This window comes from Oncorhynchus tshawytscha, unplaced genomic scaffold, assembly GCF_018296145.1.
Source record: "Oncorhynchus tshawytscha isolate Ot180627B unplaced genomic scaffold, Otsh_v2.0 Un_contig_4578_pilon_pilon, whole genome shotgun sequence".
Lineage (NCBI taxonomy): Eukaryota > Metazoa > Chordata > Actinopteri > Salmoniformes > Salmonidae > Oncorhynchus > Oncorhynchus tshawytscha.
This window is the reverse complement of record NW_024608355.1, coordinates 23144-45000: the sequence shown is the minus strand read 5'-3', so window position 1 is coordinate 45000 and position 21857 is coordinate 23144. Positions and strand designations below refer to the sequence as shown.

The 21857-nt window shown below is 43.2% G+C and overlaps 1 protein-coding gene across 1 annotated transcript in view; it reads right to left on the bottom strand.

Moving 5' to 3' along the window:
• Positions 1-21196, bottom strand: part of LOC121843473 (5-hydroxytryptamine receptor 2C-like) — a gene marked incomplete at its 3' end in the record, with an annotated part of 28126 nt that extends 6930 nt beyond the window's left edge. Inside the window, exons 1-2 of the mRNA XM_042313068.1 lie at positions 20611-21196; positions 19476-19671 (exon numbers count right to left, since the gene is read on the bottom strand). Coding sequence (XP_042169002.1) covers positions 19476-19671; positions 20611-20829 — 415 coding nt within the window. The remainder of the gene's footprint in view (positions 1-19475; positions 19672-20610) is intronic.
• Between the last annotated feature and the right edge of the window lie 661 nt (positions 21197-21857).

Below are 21857 nucleotides of genomic sequence, written 5' to 3'. Positions count from 1 at the left end.
TTTGAAATCAGACACTGTGGCTGGATTAATGATAATTTTATCCTTAAAATGGTGTAAAATACTTTTATGCTTGAGGAATTTTAATTATGAGATTTTTGTTGTTTTGAATTTGGCGCCCTGCACTTTCACTGGCTGTTGTGGGGGGGTGTTCCGCCAGCGGAACGGGGTTACCAGTCCTAGACAAGTTAATCTATACGGTCCAAAAAACGATGATCCAAGCTTCTTTGAAAATATATATAATAATATATCAAGCCCACAATAAGCAGTTATTGTCTGGTTGAAATATTATCTAATATTATTTAGGCCAAAAACAACCTCAGGATGGAATATAAACATCGTTTGACATGTTCCTATAAACTTTATGGATACAATTTGGACTTTTTGTCTGCCTGCTGTGACTGCGTTTGAGTCTGTGGATTACTGAAGAAAACGCGTGAACAAAACGGAGGTTTTCGGATATAAAGAGAGACTTTATCGAACAAAAGGAACATTTATTGAATAAATGAATGTCTTCTGAGTGCAACCATATGAAGATCATCAAAGGTAAGTGATTTATTTTATCTCTATTTCTGACTTGTGTAACTCTTCTACTTGACTGGTTACTGTTTGTAATGATTTGTCTGCTGGGCCATGTTCTCAAATAATTGTAAGGTATGCTTTCGCCGTAAAGCCTTTTTGTAATCTGACACCGTGGTTGGATTCACAAGAAGATCATATTTAAACCTATGTAAAATAGTTGTATCTTTTCTGAATTTTTATAATGAGTATTTCTGTATTTGAATTTGGCGCTCTGCAATCTCACTGGATGTTGGCCAGGTGGGACGCTAGCCTCCCACATACCCTAGAGACCTGTCTCCTCCCCTTCATCTACACTCATTGAAGTGGATTTAACAAGTGACATCAATAAGGGATCATAGCTTTCACCTGGATTCACCTGGTCCGTCTACGTCATGGAAGGAGCAGCTGTCCTTAATGTTTTGTATACTCAGTGTATAAATGATCGAAATGAATTGAAAACATTAAATGAGACCATTAAAACATGTACAACATGAAGATATTGTACCATTTGTACTGTATAATTTATTGAGGGTCCTTTACTAGTCCCGCAGATGGGCTATCCAAAGTTAAACCAATTTTGCCACGGTTGCACACCGCCTGGCTGAAGCTAATTGGCTAAAGAAGTTGGCTAGCTTGCTACACTGTTACAAATTATCTAGAAGGGAAAGTGACTATAACTGTGTACTGTTTTGGCAGTGTGAATGTCCAAACGCTTCCCACGTTCAAACACACACACAAGAGACACGACATCAAAGCACGCCCCCAAAGATCCAAATATCGTTCTCAGTGGCATTGCCTAATGAAGAGAATTGAAACCAAGGCTAAATCAGGAAGTTCAGCCTCCATTTAAAGCGTGATGTTGTCATCTCCCTCTCTCTCCCTCTCTCTCCCTCCCCCCTCCCTCTCCCTCCCTCCCTCCCTCCCTCCCTCCCTCTCCCTCCCCCTCCCTCCCTCTCCCTCCCCCTCCCTCCCCCTCCCTCCCTCCCCCCCCCTCCCTCCCCCTCCCTCCCTCCCTCCCTCCCTCCCTCCCTCTCCCTCCCCCTCCCCCTCCCCCTCCCTCCCTCCCTCCCTCCCCCTCCCCCTCCCTCCCTCCCTCCCTCCCTCCCTCCCCCCCCCTCCCCCTCCTCCCTCCCCCTCCCTCCCCCCCTCCCCCTCCCTCCCTCCCTGTGTCTGTGGATGCATATCAGCCTGTAGTGTGTCTCTAAGAGTATCAATATAATCAATATTACTGCTCTTCCGTTACCTTGTGTGTAATATATTACCAGTTAACAAGATAAATGACAGAAGAAAACCACTGGGAAAAGACTTTAGAGTGCTAATGATATTATATTATTATATATGAATGATATTATATTATTATATATGAATGATATTATATATATTATTATATATTAATGATATTATATATATTATTATATATTAATGATATTATATATATTATTATATATTAATGATATTATATATATTATTATATATTAATGATATTATATATATTATTATATATTAATGATATTATATATATTATTATATATTAATGATATTATGGGCTGGAAATCCAACTCCATCGTTCATTGAAGTTAACACAACTTGTTTACAATCATTTTAATGATCATTTCACTGGTAAAGTGGAATGACACTGAACAGTGAATCATCACATTTGTGTATTGAAGATCAGATAATGAAAGATAAGAATTGCCGTTTTGAATTCGGTCAAGTTTGTGTGGAAGAGTTGGAAAAACTATTGTTATCCATCAATAACGATCAGCCACCTGATATAGACAACATAGATGAGAAACTATTGTTATCCATCAATAATGATCAGCCACCTGATATAGACAACATAGATGAGAAACTATTGAGAATGGTAGCAGACTGTATTGCCACCATGTCTTTAACTAAAGCCTGAAAGGAGTGTGTCCACAGGTGGGGAAGGAAGCTAAAGTAATTCCACTACCTAAACATAGTAAAGCCCCCTTTGCTGGCTCTAACAGCCGACCAATCAGTTTCCTGCCTGTTCTTAGTAAACTTGACTGAGAGAATTGTATTTGAACAAATACAATGTAATTTTATAGAGAACAAATTAAGTACTGACTTTCTGCATGCATATAGAGAAAGGCACACCACTTGCACTGCACTGACTCAGATTTCAGTGCAGCCTTTGATGTTATTGAAAAATACTCACTTGTCACGGCTTTACATCCCCTACTATCACATGGTTGGAAAGTTTTTTTTATCCAGTAGAACCCAGAGAGTCTTCTTCAATGGAAGCTTCTCTAACATCAGATATGTACAGTGAGGTGTCCATCAGGGCGGTTGCCTCGGGCCGTTACTCTTCTCTATTTTAACAAATGATCTGCCACTTGTCTTTCAAGAAGATAAAATGACTATGTATGCTTATGATTGTACACTATACACATCAGCACCTACAGCCAGTGAGCTCACTGAGACTCTTAGCAAGGAGTTACAGTCAGTATCAGAATGGGTCATTAACAATACCACTGGTCTTAAATACATCGAAAACCAAAAGCATTGTATTTGGTTCAAAACATTCTCTAAGACCTAAACCTCAACTGGAGTTGTAGATAAAAGGGTGTGACTATTGAACAAGTTGAAGAAGCTGAACTCCCAGGAGTAACATTGGATGGTGAGTTATCATGGTCAAGTCATATTGACAAAGATGTTGTGAAGATGTTGTGTTTTTTGACACAAAGATCAACAGTTGTTCAGGATCTTGTCCCATCATCTGTCCAGTAATATGGTCAGGTGCAACAAAGAAAGACCTTGCAAAGCTGCAGCTGGCTCAAAACCAAGCAGCACGCTTTGCCCTTAACAGCAAGCACATCATCCTTGGTGTCCACATCACCAACAAACTGTCACAGTCCAAACACACCAAGACAGTCATGAAGAGGAGCATGACAACACTTTTCCCCCCTCAGGAGACTGAAAAGATTTGGCATGGGTCCCCAGATCCTCAAAAAGTTCTGAAGCTGCACCATCGAGAGCATCCTGACCGGTTGCATCACTGCCTGGTATGACAACTGCTTGGCGCTACAGAGGGTTGTGCGCACGGCCCAGTACATTACTGGGGCCAAGCTTCCTGCCACCCAGAACCTATACACTAGACGGTGTCAGAAGAAACACCCAAAATGTGTCTCCAGTCACCCAAGTCATAGACTGTTCTCTCTGCTAACACACGGCAAGCGGTACCGGAGCACCAAGTCTGGGGCCAAAAGGCTCCTTAACAGCTTCTACCCCCAAGCCATTCGACTGCTGAAAAATTAATCAAATGGCCACCCGGACTATTTACATTTGTTTTTACACTGCTGCTACTAGCTGTTTGTTGTCTATGCATTGTCACTTCACCCCTACCTACAAGTACAAATGACTTTGATAGCCTCCACATTGACTCAGTACCGGTACCCCCTGTATATAGCCTCCACACTGACTCAGTACCGGTACCCCCTGTATATAGTCTCCAAACTGACTCGGTACCGGTACCCCCTGTATATGTCCTCCACACTGACTCGGTACCGGTACCCCCTGTATATAACCTCCACACTGACTCGGTACCGGAACCCCTGTATATAGCCTCCACACTGACTCAGTACTGGTACCCCCTGTATATAGCCTCCACACTGACTCAGTACCGGTACCCCCTGTATATAGCCTCCACACTGACTCAGTACTGGTACCCCCTGTATATAGCCTCCACACTGACTCAGTACCGGAACCCCCTGTATATAGCCTCCACACTGACTCAGTACTGGTACCCCTGTATATAGCCTCCACACTGACTCAGTACCGGTACCACCTGTATATAGCCTCCACACGGACTCAGTACCGGTACCCCCTGTATATAGTCTCCACACGGACTCAGTACCGGTACCCCCTGTGTATAGCCTCCACACTGACTCAGTACCGGTACCCCCTGTATATAGCCTCCACATTGACTCTGTACCGGTACCCCTGTATATAGCCTCCACACTGACTCAGTACCGGTACCCCCTGTATATAGTCTCCACACTGACTCAGTACCGGTACCCCCTGTATATAGCCTCCACACTGACTCAGTACCGGTACCACCTGTATATAGCCTCCACACTGACTCAGTACCGGTACCCCTGTATATAGCCTCCACACTGACTCAGTACCGGTACCCCTGTATATAGCCTCCACACTGACTCAGTACCGGTACCACCTGTATATAGCCTCCACATTGACTCTGTACCGGTACCCCTGTATATAGCCTCCACATTGACTCTGTACCGGTACCCCCTGTATATAGCCTCCACACTGACTCAGTACCGGTACCCCCTGTATATAGCCTCCACACTGACTCAGTACCGGTACCCCCTGTATATAGCCTCCACACTGACTCAGTACCGGTACCACCTGTATATAGCCTCCACACTGACTCAGTACCGGTACCCCTGTATATAGCCTCCACACTGACTCAGTACCGGTACCCCCTGTATATAGCCTCCACACTGACTCGGTACCGGTACCCCGTATATAGTCTCCACATTGACTCTGTACCGGTACCCCTGTATATAGCCTCCACATTGACTCTGTACCGGTACCCCCTGTATATAGCCTCCACACTGACTCAGTACCGGTACCCCCTGTATATAGCCTCCACACTGACTCAGTACCGGTACCCCCTGTATATAGCCTCCACACTGACTCAGTACCGGTACCACCTGTATATAGCCTCCACACTGACTCAGTACCGGTACCACCTGTATATAGCCTCCACACTGACTCAGTACCGGTACCCCCTGTATATAGCCTCCACACTGACTCAGTACCGGTACCCCCTGTATATAGCCTCATTATTGTTATTTTATTGTGTTAGTTTTGATTATTTTTTTCTTTTGTTTATTTAGTAAATATTTTCTTAAGTCTTCCTTGAGCTGCATTGTTGGTTAAGGGCTTGTAAGTAAGCATTTCACAGTAAGGTTGTTCTCAGCGCATGTGACAAATAAAGTTTGATTTGATTTGAACGTGCATGATAGTCTTTCATGGTTGAGGGTTGAGGAGAAACTAACGGCTTCTCTCCTAGTCTTTTTAAGAAACATTTGTGTATTGAAAAATGCCTAACGACTTATACAATCTATTTGCATACATTCAAAACAGACATAGATACCCCACCGAACAGGCCACTATGGGTTTCTTCACGGTACCCAAAACAAAAACAGACATAATGCGTCGCTTAATTATGTATAGAGGTGTCATGGTGGAATGCTCTGTCACCAGAGGCAAAAAAACAAGTTTAGCTTTAAAAACAGCACCTCTCCTCTCTCTAAAGTTCTAATTTAATTTAAATATAACAATATTACTATGTATATAACTATATGAATATGTATGTAATAACTTTGGTGTACTTCCAATACATAACTATCATTTTCTTATTTGTATTTAATATAATATCTGATGTAGTTCTCGTCTACAACTGTTCTGTACTCTGTCATGTGTTTATATGCTTTATTTGGACACCAGGAAGAGTAGATGCTGCATGTGCCAATGTGAATCCTAATAAACTAACCTACACAGTGTGTGTGTGTACAACCACCTGTCACACACAGACACACACTGTGAACTCTCTTTGTCCCTCCATTTGTTCAGACAGAAACATAATTTCCTAATTAAAGTCATTATTTAATCAAGGCTTTGGCTGAGTGGCTGAGCAGAGAGAGAAAGACGCATGCACACACACACACACACACACACACACACACACACACACACACACACACACACACACACACACACACACACATTTTAGTAATCAGCCATGTAAGACCATTTAATATGGATGATGGGATAACACACATCTGCCTGGGTCATTGCAGGATGAGCTGTGTGTGTGTGTGTGTGTGTGTGTGTGTGTTAGGGGTGTCTGCAGGACATGGTACAGTGGTTAACATCAATATGCTATGAAGCCCTTATGGCTACCGGAGCGCCAAGTCTAAGACCAAAAGACTCCTTAACAGCTTCTACCCCCAGGCCATAAGACTGCTGAATTACTAAACTAATCAAATGGCCACTACCGCCTTTGTTTTTACACTGATGCTACTTGCTTTTTATTATCTATGCATAGTCACTTTGCAAATTACCTCGATTAACCTGCACCCCCGCATATTGACACGGTACCAGCACCCACCTGAATTTAGCCTCGTTATTGTTATTTACATTTATTGTGTTGCTTTTTGATTGATTAGATTTATTTACTTTAGTTTATTGAGTAAATATTTGATTAACTCTATTTGTTGAACTGAATTGTTGGTTAAGGGTTTATAATACGCATTTCACGGTCTGAACCTGTTGTATTGGCGCATGTGACAAATAAAATATAATTTCATTTGTTTTGTTTTTCAATTAAAGTGGTAGCAGGTGGATTGCAATGCTGTATGTGTCTGTGTTTCAGTGTGTGTGTTACAAGACATAGTGTGTGTGTGTGTGTGTGTGTGTGTGTGTGTGTGTGTGTGTGTGTGTGTGTGCGCACGTGCGTTCTGTTCTCCCATAGCTCCCACACTACCATCTTAGGTACATTATCCATCCTAGATACATTATCCATCCAACAGGTAGATAGATAGACAGACAGAGAGAGAGAGAGAAACATAGAGAGAAACAGACATAAACAGAGAGAAACAGAGAGAGAGAAACAGGGAGAGACTAACAGACAGAAACAAGAGAGAGAAATGGAGGGAGAGAAAATGAGAGAGAGAAATGGAGGGAGAGAAAATGAGAGAGAGAAATGGAGGGAGAGAAAATGAGAGAGAGAAATGGAGGGAGAGAAAATGAGAGAGAGAAATGGAGGGAGAGAAAATGAGAGAGAGAAATGGAGGGAGAGAAAATGAGAGAGAGAAATGGAGGGAGAGAAAACGAGAGAGAAACAGAGAGAGAAACAGAGAGAAACAGAGAGAGAAACAGAGAGAGAAACAGAGAGAGAAACAGAGAGAGAGAAACAGAGAGAGAAACAGAGAGAGAAACAGGGAGAGAAACAGAGAGAGAGAAACAGAGAGAGAAACAGAGAGAGAGAAACAGAGAGAGAGAAACAGGGAGAGAAACAGAGAGAGAAACAGGGAGAGAAACAGAGAGAGAAACAGGGAGAGAAACAGAGAGAGAAACAGAGAGAGAGAAACAGAGAGAGAAACAGGGAGAGAAACAGAGAGAGAAACAGAGAGAGAGAAACAGAGAGAGAAACAGGGAGAGAAACAGGGAGAGAAACAGAGAGAGAAACAGAGAGAGAAACAGGGAGAGAAACAGGGAGAGAAACAGAGAGAGAAACAGAGAGAGAAACAGGGAGAGAAACAGAGAGAGAAACAGGGAGAGAAACAGGGAGAGAAACAGAGAGAGAAACAGAGAGAGAAACAGAGAGAGAAACAGGGAGAGAAACAGAGAGAGAAACAGGGAGAGAAACAGAGAGAGAGAAACAGAGAGAGAAACAGAGAGAGAGAAACAGAGAGAGAAACAGGGAGAGAGAAACAGAGAGAGAAACAGGGAGAGAAACAGAGAGAGAGAGAAACAGAGAGAGAAACAGAGAGAAACAGGGAGAGAAACAGAGAGAGAAACAGGGAGAGAAACAGAGGGAGAGGAACAGAGAGAGAAACAGAGAGAGAAACAGAGAGAGAAACAGAGAGAGAGAGAAACAGAGAGAGAAACAGAGGGAGAGAAACAGAGAGAGAAACAGAGAGAGAAACAGAGAGAGAAACAGAGAGAGAAACAGATGGAGAGGAACAGAGAGAGAAACAGAGAGAGAGAAACAGAGAGAGAAACAGAGAGAGAAACAGAGAGAGAAACAGAGAGAGAGGAACAGAGAGAGAAACAGAGAGAGAGAAACAGAGAGAGAAACAGAGAGAGAGAAACAGAGAGAGAGAAACAGAGAGAGAAACAGAGAGAGAAACAGAGAGAGAAACAGAGAGAGAAACAGATGGAGAGGAACAGAGAGAGAAACAGAGAGAGAGAAACAGAGAGAGAGAAACAGAGAGAGAAACAGAGAGAGAGAAACAGAGAGAGAAACAGAGAGAGAAACAGAGAGAGAAACAGAGAGAGAGAAACAGAGAGAGAAACAGAGAGAGAAACAGGGAGAGAAACAGAGAGAGAAACAGAGAGAGAGAAACAGAGAGAGAGAAACAGAGAGAGAGAAACAGAGAGAGAAACAGAGAGAGAAACAGAGAGAGAAACAGAGAGAGAAACAGAGAGAGAAACAGGGAGAGAAACAGAGAGAGAGAAACAGAGAGAGAAACAGGGAGAGAAACAGAGAGAGAAACAGAGAGAGAAACAGAGAGAGAGAAACAGAGAGAGAGAAACAGAGAGAGAGAAACAGAGAGAGAAACAGAGAGAGAAACAGAGAGAGAAACAGAGAGAGAAACAGGGAGAGAAACAGAGAGAGAGAAACAGAGAGAGAAACAGAGAGAGAGAAACAGAGAGAGAAACAGAGAGAGAAACAGAGAGAGAGGAACAGAGAGAGAAACAGAGAGAGAGAAACAGAGAGAGAAACAGAGAGAGAAACAGAGAGAGAAACAGAGAGAGAAACAGGGAGAGAAACAGAGAGAGAGAAACAGAGAGAGAAACAGAGAGAGAGAAACAGAGAGAGAAACAGAGAGAGAAACAGAGAGAGAGGAACAGAGAGAGAAACAGAGAGAGAGAAACAGAGAGAGAAACAGAGAGAGAAACAGAGAGAGAAACAGAGAGAGAGAAACAGAGAGAGAAACAGAGAGAGAGAAACAGAGAGAGAGAAACAGAGAGAGAAACAGAGAGAGAGAAACAGAGAGAGAAACAGAGAGAGAAACAGAGAGAGAAACAGAGAGAGAAACAGAGAGAGAGAAACAGAGAGAGAGAAACAGAGAGAGAAACAGAGAGAGAAACAGAGAGAGAAACAGAGAGAGAGAAACAGAGAGAGAGAAACAGAGAGAGAAACAGAGAGAGAGAAACAGAGAGAGAAACAGAGAGAGAAACAGAGAGAGAGAAACAGAGAGAGAAACAGAGAGAGAGAAACAGAGAGAGAGAAACAGAGAGAGAGAAACAGAGAGAGAGAAACAGAGAGAGAGAAACAGAGAGAGAGAAACAGAGAGAGAGAAACAGAGAGAGAGAAACAGAGAGAGAAACAGAGAGAGAGAAACAGAGAGAGAGAAACAGAGAGAGAGAAACAGAGAGAGAGAAACAGAGAGAGAGAAACAGAGAGAGAGAAACAGAGAGAGAAACAGAGAGAGAGAAACAGAGAGAGAGAAACAGAGAGAGAGAAACAGAGAGAGAAACAGAGAGAGAAACAGAGAGAGAGAAACAGAGAGAGAAACAGAGAGAGAAACAGAGAGAGAAACAGAGAGAGAGAAACAGAGAGAGAAACAGAGAGAGAAACAGAGAGAGAAACAGAGAGAGAGGAACAGAGAGAGAAACAGAGAGAGAAACAGAGAGAGAGAAACAGAGGGAGAAACAGGGAGAGAGGAACAGAGACCATTGATTAATATTGTTACTGACTGTCCCATTGACAATCTACGCTTTGGCAATATGTACATTCTTACATCATGCCAATAAAGCAAATTGAATTGAATAGAGCAACAGAGAGAGAGAGACAGACAGTACAGAAATAACGATCCTATATCCCAAAGTGACACCAACACCATAATGCACTCACAGAGACAGAGACAGTTTACACAGACTACACTAACAGAACATTTAGATAGTGTACACAACACTAACAGAATGTTTACAGGGTACACAACACTAACAGAGTGTTTAGATAGGGTACATAACACTAACTGAATGTTTAGACAGGGTACACAACACTAACAGAATGTTTAGACAGGGTACACAACACTAACAGAGTGTTTAGATAGGGTACATAACACTAACTGAATGTTTAGATAGGGTACATATCACTAACAGAGTGTTTAGATAGGGTACATAACACTAACTGAATGTTTAGACAGGGTACACAACACTAACAGAGTGTTTAGATAGGGTACATAACACTAACTGAATGTTTAGATAGGGCACATAGCACTAACAGAATGTTTAGATAGGGTACATAACACTAACAGAGTGTTTAGATAGGGTACACAACACTAACTGAATGTTTAGACAGGGTACACAACACTAACAGAGTGTTTAGATAGGGTACATAACACTAACTGAATGTTTAGATAGGGCACATAGCACTAACAGAATGTTTAGATAGGGTACATATCACTAACAGAATGTTTAGATAGGGCACATAGCACTAACAGAATGTTTAGATAGGGTACATAACACTAACTGAATGTTTAGACAGGGTACACAACACTAACAGAGTGTTTAGATAGGGTACATAACACTAACTGAATGTTTAGACAGGGTACACAACACTAACTGAATGTTTAGATAGGGTACATATCACTAACAGAATGTTTAGATAGGGCACATAGCACTAACAGAATGTTTAGATAGGGTACATAACACTAACTGAATGTTTAGACAGGGTACACAACACTAACAGAGTGTTTAGATAGGGTACATAACACTAACTGAATGTTTAGATAGGGCACATAGCACTAACAGAATGTTTAGATAGGGTACATAGCACTAACATAATGTTTAGACAGGGTACATAACACGAACAGAGTGTTTAGATAGGGTACATAACACTTACTGAATGTTTAGATAGGGTACATATCACTAACAGAATGTTTAGATAGGGCACATAGCACTAACAGAATGTTTAGATAGGGTACATAGCACTAACAGAATGTTTAGATAGGGCACATAGCACTAACAGAATGTTTAGACAGGGTACATAACACGAACAGTGTTTAGATAGGGTACATAACACTAACTGAATGTTTAGATAGGGTACTCATAGACCATTGAGCACTACAACCTGACATACTGTAGCACCCCAAGTCTAGCAGCTAGTTGGGCCACCAGGTAATCCTTCAACACACATGTACATGTACTATGTCACTCATATAGTCCTACAGAGACAGACACACAGACAGAGAGAAACAGAGAGAGAGAGAGAGGGAGGGAGAGAGAGAGATCTCTCTGTCTCTCTCTCTGTATCTACTTCACTTGCTTTGGCAATATTAACATATGTTTTCCATGCCAGTGAAACCTATTGAATTGAATTGAGAGAAAGAAAGACAGACAGAGATACTGAGAAAAACAGAGAGAAATACAGAGAGAGAGAGACAGACAGGAGGATACTGAGAAAGACAGAGAGACAGACAGGAAGAGACACAGACAGACAGAGAGATACAGAGAGAGACACAGACAGGGAGATACAGAGAGAGACACAGACAGGGAGATACAGAGAGAGAGACACAGAGAGAGAGAGAGAGAGAGAGAGAGAGAGAGAGAGAGAAAATTGGAAAACACTAAACAAACAACAACACGAAGAATTATCTATCCAAAATGGAGATGTATGGGTAAACCACTTCTCCAATCGTTTTGGCTCTATAATAAAGAATAATGAGCAAAAACATATACATGATCAAATACAGATCTTAGAATCAACTATTAAAGACTACCAGAACTCACTGGATTCTCCAATTACATTGAATGAGTTACAGGACAAAATAAAAACCCTCCAACCCAAAAAGGCCTGTGGTGTTGATGGTATCCTCAATGAAATGATCAAATATACAGACAAGTTCCAATTGACTATACTAAAACTCTTTAACATCATCCTTAGCTCTGGCATCTTCCCCATTATTTGGAACCAAGGACTGATCACCCCAATCCACAAAAGTGGAGACAAATTTGACCCCAGTAACTACCGTGGAATATGCGTCAACAGTAACCTTGGGAAAATCTTCTGCATTATCATTAACGGCAGACTCATACATTTCCTCAATGAAAACAATGTACTGAGCAAATGTCAAATTGGCTTTCTACCAAATTACAGTACAACAGACCATGTATTCACCCTGCACTCCCTAATTGACAACCAAACAAACCAAAACAAAGGCAAAGTCTTCTCATGCTTTGTTGATTTCAAAAAAGCCTTCGACTCAATTTGGCATGAGGGTCTGCTATACAAACTGATGGAAAGTGGTGTTGGGGATAAAACATACGACATTATAAAATCTATGTACACAAACAACAAGTGTGCTGTTAAAATTAGCAGAAAACACACACATTTCTTCACACAGGGTCGTGGGGTTAGACAGGGATGCAGCTTAAGCCCCACCCTCTTCAACATATATATCAACGAATTGGCGTGGGCACTAGAAAGGTCTGCAGCACCCGGTCTCACCCTACTAGAATCTGAAGTCAAATGTCTGCTGTTTGCTGATGATCTGGTGCTTCTGTCACCAACCAAGGAGGGCCTACAGCAGCACCTAGATCTTATGCACAGATTCTGTCAGACCTGGGCCCTGACAGTAAATCTCAGTAAGACCAAAATAATGGTGTTCCAAAAAAGGTCCAGTCACCAGGACCACAAATACAAATTCCATCTAGACACTGTTGCCCTAGAGCACACAAAAAACTATACATATCTTGGCCTAAAAATCAGCGCCACAGGTAACTTCCACAAAGCTGTGAACGATCTGAGAGACAAGGCAAGAAGGGCATCCTATGCCATCAAAAGGAACATAAATTTCAACATACCAATTAGGATTTGGCTAAAAATACTTGAATGAGTCATAGAGCCCATTGCCCTTTATGGTTGCGAGGTCTGGGGTCCGCTCACCAACCAAGACTTCACAAAATGGGACAAACACCAAATTGAGACTCTGCACGCAGAATTCTGCAAAAATATCCTCCGTGCACAACGTAGAACACCAAATAATGCATGCAGAGCAGAATTAGGCCGATACCCACTAATTATCAAAATCCAGAAAAGAGCCATTAAATTCTATAACCACCTAAAAGGAAGCGATTCCCAAACCTTCCATAACAAAGCCATCACCTACAGAGAGATGAACCTGGAGAAGAGTCCCCTAAGCAAGCTGGTCTTGGGGCTCTGTTCACAAACACAAACACACCCTACAGAGCCCCAGGACAGCAGCACAATTAGACCCAACCAAATCATGAGAAAACAAAAAGATAATTACTTGACACATTGGAAAGAATTACAAAAAAAACAGAGCAAACTAGAATGCTATTTGGCCCTACACAGAGAGTACACAGCGGCAGAATACCTGACCACTGTGACTGACCCAAAATTAAGGAAAGCTTTGACTATGTACAGACTCAGTGAGCATAGCCTTGCTATTGAGAAAGGCCGCCGTAGGCAGACATGGCTCTCAAGAGAAGACAGGCTATGTGCTCACTGCCCACAAAATGAGATGGAAACTGAGCTGCACTTCCTAACCTCCTGCCCAATGTATGACCATATTAGAGAGACATATTTCCCTCAGATTACACAGATCCACAAAGAATTTGAAAACAAATCCAATTTTGATAAACTCCCATTTCTACTGGGTGAAATTCCACAATGTCCCATCACAGCAGCAAGATTTGTGACCTGTTGCCACGAGAAAAGGGCAACCAGTGAAGAACAAACACCATTGTAAATACAACCCATATTTATGCTTATTTATTTTATCTTGTGTCCATTAACCATTTGTACATTGTTAAAACACTATATATATATATAATATGACATTTGTAATGTCTTTATTGTTTTGAAACTTCTGTATTTACTGTTAATTTTGATTGTCTTTCACTTTTTTCCCACTTTATTTATTCACTTTATATATTATCGACCTCACTTGTTTTGGCAATGTTAACAGATGTTTCCCATGCCAATAAAGCCCTTGAATTGAATTGAATTGAATTGAGAGAGAGAGAGAGAGAGAGAGAGAGAGAGAGAGAGAGAGAGAGAGAGAGAGAGAGAGAGAGAGATACAGAGAGAGAGAGAGAGAGAGAGAGAGATACAGAGAGAGAGAGAGAGAGAGAGAGAGACAGAGAGAGAGAGAGAGACAGACAGACAGACAGACAGACAGACAGACAGACAGACAGACAGACAGACAGACAGACAGACAGACAGACAGACAGACAGACAGACAGACAGACAGACAGACAGGGGGATACTGAGAGAGACACAGACAGAGAGAGACACAGACAGACAGTTGACAGTTGACAGACAACAGAGTTCTCCCAAGTCTAACATTTAGCAGGGCCACCACAGGTAATCCTCCAACAGACTGATCTGTTTTGACTAGGCAAAGGATCACATCCTAATGTAGCCTAATGCTTTTGGCTGAGATTAAGAGATATGGCTAGGGTAACAGCCTTTACTCACCCACACTGCGTCCAAGTATTGACAGAAGTTGGTTTGACACATTGACAAGGAGAACAAGCTAGCTAACTTACGATGTTAGTTAGCTTAGCCATCTAACTAAAATCTCATTGGTTGAAGAGTTGTTCCAACTTCAAAAGCACTTCAATCTCGCATTTACAAATCCCCCAACTGGAAAATACGAGATGGACCAAGGACAATGTGAATGTACCATCAGATGAGAGAGATAGGGGGTTATGGGTATTGTAGTCCTTCTTTACCATATAGTACAGGGGTTATGGGTATTGTAGTCCTTCTCTGCCATATAGTACAGGGGTTATGGGTATTGTAGTCCTTTACCATACAATACGTGGGTATTGGGTATTGTAGTCCTTCTTTAAATCAAATCAAATCAAATCAAATCAAATCAAAATCAAATTTTATTTGTCACATACACATGGTTAGCAGATGTTAATGCGAGTGTAGCGAAATGCTTGTGCTTCTAGTTCCGACAATGCAGTAATAACCAACAAGTAATCTAACTAACAATTCCAAAACTACTGTGTTATACACAGTGTAAGGGGATAAAGAATATGTACATAAGGATATATGAATGAGTGATGGTACAGAGCAGCATAGGCAAGATACAGTAGATGGTATCGAGTACAGTATATACATATGAGATGAGTATGTAAACAAAGTGGCATAGTTAAAGTGGCTAGTGATACATGTATTACATAAGGATGCAGTCGATGATATAGAGTACAGTATATACGTATGCATATGAGATGAATAATGTAGGGTAAGTAACATTATATAAGGAAGCATTGTTTAAAGTGGCTAGTGATATATTTACATCATTTCCCATCAATTCCCATTATTAAAGTGGCTGGAGTTGAGTCAGTGTCAGTGTCAGTGTGTTGGCAGCAGCCACTCAATGTTAGTGGTGGCTGTTTAACAGTCTGATGGCCTTGAGATAGAAGCTGTTTTTCAGTCTCTCGGCCCCAGCTTTGATGCACCTGTACTGACCTCGCCTTCTGGATGATAGCGGGGTGAACAGGCAGTGGCTCGGGTGGTTGATGTCCTTGATGATCTTTATGGCCTTCCTGTAACATCGGGTGGTGTAGGTGTCCTGGAGGGCACGTAGTTTGCCCCCGGTGATGCGTTGTGCAGACCTCACTACCCTCTGGAGAGCCTTACGGTTGAGGGCGGAGCAGTTGCCGTACCAGGCATCTGTAGAAGTTTGTGAGTGCTTTTGGTGACAAGCCGAATTTCTTCAGCCTCCTGAGGTTGAAGAGGCGCTGCTGCGCCTTCTTCACGATGCTGTCTGTATGAGTGGACCAATTCAGTTTGTCTGTGATGTGTATGCCGAGGAACTTAAAACTTGCTACCCTCTCCACTACTGTTCCATCGATGTGGATAGGGGGGTGTTCCCTCTGCTGTTTCCTGAAGTCCACAATCATCTCCTTAGTTTTGTTGACGTTGAGTGTGAGGTTATTTTCCTGACACCACACTCCGAGGGCCCTCACCTCCTCCCTGTAGGCCGTCTCGTCGTTGTTGGTAATCAAGCCTACCACTGTTGTGTCGTCCGCAAACTTGATGTTTGAGTTGGAGGCGTGCGTGGCCACGCAGTCGTGGGTGAACAGGGAGTACAGGAGAGGGCTCAGAACGCACCCTTGTGGGGCCCCAGTGTTGAGGATCAGCGGGGAGGAGATGTTGTTGCCTACCCTCACCACCTGGGGGCGGCCCGTCAGGAAGTCCAGTACCCAGTTGCACAGGGCGGGGTCGAGACCCAGGGTCTCGAGCTTGATGACGAGCTTGGAGGGTACTATGGTGTTGAATGCCGAGCTGTAGTCGATGAACAGCATTCTCACATAGGTATTCCTCTTGTCCAGATGGGTTAGGGCAGTGTGCAGTGTGGTTGAGATTGCATCGTCTGTGGACCTATTTTTTAAATATTTTTTTAACCTTTATTTTACTAGGCAAGTCAGTTAAGAACAAATTCTTATTTTCAATGACGGCCTAGGAACAGTGGGTTAACTGCCTGTTCAGGGGCAGAACGACAGATTTGTACCTTGTCAGCTCGGGATTCGAACTTGCAACCTTCCGGTTACTAGTCCAACGCTCTAACCACTAGGCTACCCTTGGGCGGTAAGCAAATTGGAGTGGGTCTAGGGTGTCAGGTAGGGTGGAGGTGATATGGTCCTTGACTAGTCTCTCAAAGCACTTCATGATGACGGAAGTGAGTGCTACGGGGTGGTAGTCGTTTAGCTCAGTTACCTTAGCTTTCTTGGGAACAGGAACAATGGTGGCCCTCTTGAAGCATGTGGGAACAGCAGACTGGTATAGGGATTGATTGAATATGTCCGTAAACACAGCTGGTCAGCTGGTCTGCGCATGCTCTGAGGGCGCGGCTGGGGATGCCGTCTGGGCCTGCAGCCTTGTGAGGGTTAACACGTTTAAATGTCTTACTCACCTCGGCTGCAGTGAAGGAGAGTCCGCATGTTTTCGTTGCAGGCCGTGTCAGTGGCACTGTATTGTCCTCAAAGCGGGCAAACAAGTTATTTAGTCTGCCTGGGAGCAAGACATCCTGGTCCGTGACTGGGCTGGATTTCTTCTTGTAGTCCGTGATTGACTGTAGACCCTGCCACATGCCTCTTGTGTCTGAGCCGTTGAATTGAGATTCTACTTTGTCTCTGTACTGACGCTTAGCTTGTTTGATAGCCTTGCGGAGGGAATAGCTGCACTGTTTGTATTCGGTCATGTTACCAGTCACCTTGCCCTGATTAAAAGCAGTGGTTTGCGCTTTCAGTTTCACGCGAATGCTGCCATCAATCCACGGTTTCTGGTTAGGGAATGTTTTAATCGTTGCTATGGGAACGACATCTTCAACGCACGTTCTAATGAACTCGCACACCGAATCAGCATATTCGTCAATATTGTTATCTGACGCAATATGAAACATATCCCAGTCCACGTGATGGAAGCAGTCTTGGAGTGTGGAGTCAGCTTGGTCGGACCAGCGTTGGACAGACCTCAGCGTGGGAGCCTCTTGTTTTAGTTTCTGTCTGTAGGCAGGGATCAACAAAATGGAGTCGTGGTCAGCTTTTCCGAAAGGAGGGCGGGGCAGGGCCTTATATGCGTCGCGGAAGTTAGAGTAACAATGATCCAAGGATTTTCCACCCCTGGTTGCGCAATCGATATGCTGATAAAATTTAGGGAGTCTTGTTTTCAGATTAGCCTTGTTAAAACCCCCAGCTACAATGAATGCAGCCTCCGGATAAATGGATTCCAGTTTGCAAAGAGTCAAATAAAGTTCGTTCAGAGCCATCGATGTGTCTGCTTGGGGGGGGATATATACGGCTGTGATTATAATCGAAGAGAATTCTCTTGGTAGATAATGCGGTCTACATTTGATTGTGAGGAATTCTAAATAAGGTGAACAGAAGGATTTGAGTTCCTGTATGTTTCTTTCATCACACCATGTCTCGTTAGCCATAAGGCATACGCCCCCGCCCCTCTTCTTACCAGAAAGATGTTTGTTTCTGTCGGCGCGATGCGTGGAGAAACCCGCTGGCTGCACCGCGTCCGATAGCGTCTCTCCAGTGAGCCATGTTTCCGTGAAGCAAAGAACGTTACAGTCTCTGATGTCCCTCTGGAATGCTACCCTTGCTCGGATTTGATCAACCTTGTTGTCGAGAGATTGGACATTGGCGAGAAGAATGCTAGGGAGTGGTGCACGATGTGTCCGTCTCCGGAGTCTGACCAGAAGACCGCCTCGTTTCCCTCTTTTTCGGAGTCGTTTTTTTGGGTCGCTGCATGGGATCCATTCCGTTGTCCTGTTTGAAAGGCAGAACACAGGGTCCGCGTCGCGAAAAACATATTCTTGGTCGTACTGATGGTGAGTTGACGCTGATCTTATATTCAGTAGTTCTTCTCGACTGTATGTAATGAAACCTAAGATGACCTGGGGTACTAATGTAAGAAATAACACGTAAAAAAACAAAACACTGCATAGTTTCCTAGAACGCGAAGCGAGGCGGCCATCTCTGTCGGCGCCGGAAGTTACATTACCGTATAGTACAGGGGTTCTAGGCATTGTAGTCCTCTTTACAATATAGTACAGGGGTTATGGGTATTGTAGTCCTTAAGCATATATTACAGGGATTATGGGTATTGTAGTCCTTCTAACCATGTATTACAGGGATTCTCAAGTGCTATTTGAGAAGGTCTGGTCACACAAACTTCCTAGGTGTCCAAGGTCCGGATGGATATTGTCATTTATCGGCCTAGTAACAAACCCCCACCTCACAACCCATGGCACGCCAAACTGTTCACACACCACTTGTTGGCGCAGAGAAAATGTTGCAGTTTTAAAGCTCATTTCCTGCAGTTCGGCAAACGTGTGTGTTTATATGATACCAGGGGTCGAAGACCACCCCCCCAACAAACAAAAAAATAGTCAGGACTGGGGTTCTGGGTCCAGATCCGGACCGCTGCACACCAGTGAGTATGGGGGATATAGTATATAGATCAGTGATGTAGGCATCACTAGTATCCCCACCAGTGAGTATGGGCGATATAGTATATAGATCAGTGATATAGGCATCACTAGTGTCCCCACCAGCATGTCTATGGGTACTGTAGTTTCCCCATGATAAGGGCTGATGGGTTTTAAAGTCAGGTGAGGAGTTGAAGTAGTTGTACTCACCATAGAGTATGTTGATCAGTGATATAGGCATCACCAGTATCCCCACCAGCATGTCGGCCACGGCCAACGACCTCAGGAAGAAGTTTGTAGCATTCTGAAGCTTCTTCTCTAGTGAGACGGCCAGAATCACCAGGATGTTTCCGCCCACCGTCAGCGCGATGATGACTAGGATGAGAAGCGCCGGCCAGTTCTTCTCCTTCAAAATACAACCAAACTTGATTTGTATAGCTAGCACCATAGAAATAGAATGACTAGAATGGTCAGTACAGGTGCATCAAAGCAGGGACAGAGAGACTGAAAAACAGCTTCTATCTCAAGGCCATCAGACTGTTAAACAGCCACCACTAACATTGAGTGGCTGCTGCCATACATGTAAAAAATGTATCACTAGCCACTTTAAACAATGACACTTAATATAATGTTTACATACCCTACATTACTCATCTCATATGTATATACTGTACTCCATACCATCTACTGCATCTTGCCTATGCCGCTCTGTACCATCACTCATTCATATATCTTTATGTACATATTATTTATCCCTTTACACTTGTGTGTATAAGGTAGTAGTTGTGGAATTGTTAGGTTAGATTACTCGTTGGTTATTTTTTTTATTATTTTTTTATATTTTTTATTTTTTTTAACCTTTATTTAACCAGGCAAGTCAGAACACATTCTTATTTTCAATGACGGCCTGGGAACAGTGGGTTAACTGCCTGTTCAGGGGCAGAACGACAGATTTGTACCTTGTCAGCTCGGGGGTTTGAACTCGCAACCTTCCAGTTACTAGTCCAACGCTCTAACCACTAGGCTACGCTGCCGCCCCATTGTCGGAACTAGAAGCACAAGCATTTCGCTACACTCGCATTAGCATCTGCTAACTATGTGTATGTGTGACAAATAAAATGTGATTTGATTTGATGACTGGAGCAGTCATAGAACATCTGAACCTTTGACCATGGCAGATAACTGGTAAACTAATGGGTACACTCAAAATACCTACCCTGGTATTGAAGTGATTGTTTTTCTATATATAGCACTTTCCGTAGCAACAGCATTAACAATATATAATCATAATATTAATAACAGAGATAAATAGAAACAATACAAAAAAACAGTTAAACCGTCTGACCTTCATGGGCGATGCTCTCAACACCGCCTCCGCCTGTGATCCCAATGACAGGTTGCTGTCCGCTCCCCCGTCGCCGGCCCCCCAGGGTAGACTCTGGTTTAGTCCACGGTAGGTGGAGTTATTCCCCCCTGGCCAGACCATCCAGCCCCCCATCTCCAGAGAGGGCGTGGTGGAAGAACCAAAGCCCCCCAGTAAGGCTACTCCTCCTGGGGTTCCCATCCTGGGATGGTCCCCTGGGGTCTGGAGGTGGCTGGACCTGGACTACACCCCAGTCACCACCAGAGGGGGGCAGTGGACCCACCCAGAGGCCCACAGGTCATCAGGATACTTGGGATTGGCTTGGTTGGGGGTTAAAAGGTGTTTTCTAGTTGTGGATAGTCCAAGTTCTTCCACTTAGAAAGTCCTATCGGGACATTCAGAGAGTTGGGAGTCTGGGTTCTAGGGTAAAATAGTATTCTGGTGTTGTCTCATTACGTTCACAAAAGGAACCAGTCCAGACTCCAGTTAAGGTCCACTTGGAAGTCCTCTGATGTTCATGGTGATTGTAGTGTTCTTTTGAAGTAGAGCACCAAATGGTTCTGGGGACAACGCCCTGACCCTAAGCTGAGTGTAGGCTTTAGCTCTAGCTTTAGCTCAGCAGGCCAGCACAGTCTTGTAGGAAGAGTCCACTGTGGTTTTCCAGGAAGGTCTTCTTTCGGAGACCTTTGTGTTGTTGGTTACTTTCCTCTTTCAGATAAGAAGCATCGGTTCTTCTTCTCCATGTCCAGAAAGCTCTAGAGAAAAGGAAAGACAACAGTGAGCTGGACTGTGTGTAATTTTTTTATTTAGTTAAGAATATATTCTTATTTTCAATGACAGACCAGGAACAGTGGATTAACTGCCATGTTCAGGGGCAGAGAGACAGTTTTTTACCTTATCAGCTCGGGGATTTGATCTTGCAACCTTTCGGTTACAAGTCCAAAACTCTAACCACTAGGCTACCTGTTGCCCCTGCTGTGTGTGTGCATGTTTCTGTGTGACTGTGCATGTGTGTGTGGACATGTTTAAGTATACTTGTGGGGGCCAGATGTCCCCACAAGAATAGTAAACAAACACACATTTTGTTCGTCCCCACAAGGTCAAATGCTATTTCTAGGGGGTTTGGAGTTAAGGTTACAATTAGTGTTAAGGTTAGCATTAAGTTTAGTGTTATGGTTAGGGTTAGGGAAAATAGGATTTTGAATGGTATTGAATTGTGTGTCCCAACA